The following is a 3481-nucleotide window of genomic DNA, read 5'->3' on the forward strand; positions in this document are numbered from 1 at the left end:
ACTCTCCTCCTGCAGCGGTCACTTCACACGTCCAGGTTCCTCCATGTGAATTCCTTACAGGTTTGAAATCTACTGTTTTATCATAGAAGAGGGAACCATCTGGTCTGTGCCACTTCACTGTAGTTCTTTGGTCCAAACTGTGTACCTCACACTGGAGTGAAGCATCACTGCCCTCCTGGAGAACACCTGAGGGTGTAACAACAACTGCAAACAAAGCACAGTAAACGAAGAGATGATGGAATAATAACACCAAAAATGAACAATGCTGTCCTAACAGTAAGTTTATACGGATTTAAGAAAATGATAAAGAAATAGGACCAATTTGGCAAATAATTTTTAAAGAAGTAAAACCACAATTTTCTTGTTCTACAGTCAGAGCATCATTGTAATGACTGTTATATTACACAAGATTAACAGATATTTAGATGTATAATGAGAGACAGTATTCACCTGAGACAAGATAAAGCCAGTGTTCTTCTCTTTCCCAATTTGCTCTGCAAGTAAACTTCCCAGCATCTTCCTTCTTCAAATTGTTGATTTCCAGATTTGACCCTCTTGTATTAGACCTCCGTGCAATATTACTTTGGGCTAACAGAGAAGAGTACAATGATAATCATACACTGAGTAAATGTACAATATGTTTGAGTGATATTTTTAAAAATGGTTTCAAACACAAGCTTTTTTAAGAACCTCTATTGATAAGCCCCTTGCGATCAACTCTCAAAAATCGCTCTTCATTATGGAGCCACTCCAGATTTGTTGGGTTCGTGCTGATCCCACACTCCAAGGTAACTCTCTGATCAACACGTCCAAAGAAAACTTTAGCCACTGCAGGCAGTGTATTCAGCACTGAGGAGAGAAAACCACAATGATTAGAGTCAAAATTTAGGCTTGGGATAATAGATACACAGCAAATGCCCAAGTGTTATTTTTGTCATAGTTTAGGTATACACAGTCCTGTTTTCACCAGTACAAAGTTCATTAAAAACTGATTTCACTTTTTAGTGTTCATCAAATTCTTGTTGCAGTGTCATTTATGATGTCAGTGTTGGTGTAGGACTCATATTTGCTCACCAAACCCCCAAGACTGTATATTTGTGATTGAGTCTTCGTGGTTCTCACTTCATGAGGCGTGTGTAATTATCTCATGTAGCCACATTTCCATTGGGAGGAGCTTTTCATTTAAGACAGTTGTGTTGAACTATGTGGTGCCAACTTATGTGGCACAATATTTATGTTGTACCGGTCAGGACTCACTCAGCCATGTCCTCCTCCGACCACCAGAGGGACCCCTCTCCTGAGTCTTAACCATCTTCATCACCTTCCTCACTACAACTCCCATAAGCCACTGCTTCAGTCTTCTCCATGCACAGCTGATCATCATCCTCATCAGAACCACCTGCATTTATACCCACTCCAGCCTCAACTTTAGTGTGAAGTCTTGATCGTGTTTATCCTTCAGTCTGAGCAGTTCTCCTTCGTTTGATTCTGTGTTTTTGACCATTGCCTGCGTTTTTACGCTGTCTGTCTTTCTCTTGCTCTCTTCTATTAAACTGTTTGCAAATGGATCCTAACGTCTCAGCCTCTTCGTCACAGTACCGTTCTAATGATCCTGCTGAGTCATTACACTGAGCAGTTCACACTTCAGAGTGGCATATTCTAGAGAGACAACAGATTTTGGTTTTCAGTCTCTTATTGCTTTTACTGTCTGTATTAATTTTATATTCAATAGCACTTTGAATTGGTCATTAAAAATCTTTTTAAACTGCTGTCTGATTGGTTGCTATGTAACCTTGAATGTACATCACAGTTGCTAATTAGTGTTTTAGTACATTTGGTTACTTAGTTAAGATGTTGAATATCTAAGACTTTATTATATGACCTGAATACTAAAGTCAACTCTTTAATTCTCTTTTTAGATGAATAATCAACTCCCTTTGGAATAATAATTACATTTCATAGGCTGTAGATGAAACACTGATAATAGTTTGTTTTATGGTTCGTGTTATGGTTCATCTGGACAAAGTGAAATAATATCTGCAAAAGAGTTGAAACTCTCAGTGTTGCAGTTTTACACTATTTTGGTGTTATTTAATAAACTCCAGTGGACAGTGTTGTTTTGACACTGGTAATTAGGACCCAAATAATCACTAAATGTGATGCAAACTTTGCTCCTATGGAATAAAATGTACACGGCCTAATTTGCTGTGTATGTATAATGATTTATGTTTTATCATAAAATGAATACAAAGATGTACATATTACATTTCCAGATTAATGTACAAAAGTTCAAGATTTTGGTCAATCAAAATAAAAAAAATAAAACAAAAGGTAACATTCATTTATTAGTATTGCTACTTAAAGCTTTCAAGTTTTGCTATTTAAAGGATTTAATTCTACAGTTTAAAAAAACTAAACATGCTATCACAAACAATTAGTACACCCCATCAGACCAGATCAGTAATTGGAAAACTACTCATTTAAATTAACTCAATGCAGAGGGATGTCTGGCTGATGTTCAGGTCTGCCTGTGTAACTAAAAAAACACATTCTCCATGAGAAATCATTATTTCATGTTATTTGACTTCAGGTTCAGATGGTTTGTGTGAGCAGCACTCACAGCTGACACATATGGACTTACTTTCCTTTGTGGTCGGGTTCATGGATGACTTTGTCGTTGTGGGTGCAGATGCTGAAAAGGAAAGTACTTTTACTCACAATGGAAACACACTTTGTAAATTTACAAATGCCTTCAAAGTTCAGCAGCAGGGTCGTACGTTTCACAGTGATGATCAAAGATGTTGTAAATGACTCTCCTCCTTCAGCAGTCACTCCACACGTCCAGGTTCCTCCATGTGAAGTCTGTACAGGTTTGAGATCTACTGTTTTATCATGGAAGAGGGAACCATCTGGTCTCTGCCACTTCACTGTAGTTCTTTGGTCCAAACTGTGTACCTCACACTGGAGTGAAGCATCACTGCCCTCCTGGAGAACACCTGAGGGTGTAACAACAACTGCAAACAAAGCACAGTAAACGAAGAGATGATGGAATAATAACATCAAATGATGAACAATGCTGTCCTAACAGTATAAGTTTATAAGGATTTAAGAAAATGATAAAGACATTGGACAAATTTAACAAATCCTTTGTTACTGAAATAAAAGTACTATACTCGTGTTCTACATTCAGAGCATCTTTGCAGTCATTGTTATTACACAAGACTTTCAGATATTTAGATGAACAATAACAGACATTATTCACCTGAGACAAGATAAAGCCAGTGTTCTCCACTTTCCCAATTTGCTCTGCAGGTAAACTTCCCAGCATCTTCCTTCTTCAAATTGTTGATTTCCAGATTTGACCCTCTTGTATTAGACCTCCATGCAAGATTTCTTTGGGCTAATAGAGAAGAGCACATGGATAATCATACACTGAGTAAATGTACAATATGTTTGAGTGATATTTTTAAAAATGGTTTCA

The 3481-nt window shown here is 37.3% G+C and overlaps 1 protein-coding gene across 1 annotated transcript in view; it reads right to left on the reverse strand.

The window, feature by feature from the left end:
• Positions 1-3481, reverse strand: part of LOC112143652 (hemicentin-2) — a gene marked incomplete in the record, with an annotated part of 30833 nt that overhangs the window by 1839 nt on the left and 25513 nt on the right. Inside the window, 5 exon segments of the mRNA XM_024267786.2 lie at positions 59-204; positions 451-588; positions 691-849; positions 2642-2692; positions 2778-3014. Of these exon segments, the coding sequence (XP_024123554.2) occupies positions 59-204; positions 451-588; positions 691-849; positions 2642-2692; positions 2778-3014 (731 nt within the window).

This window comes from Oryzias melastigma, linkage group LG16, assembly GCF_002922805.2.
Source record: "Oryzias melastigma strain HK-1 linkage group LG16, ASM292280v2, whole genome shotgun sequence".
NCBI lineage: Eukaryota > Metazoa > Chordata > Actinopteri > Beloniformes > Adrianichthyidae > Oryzias > Oryzias melastigma.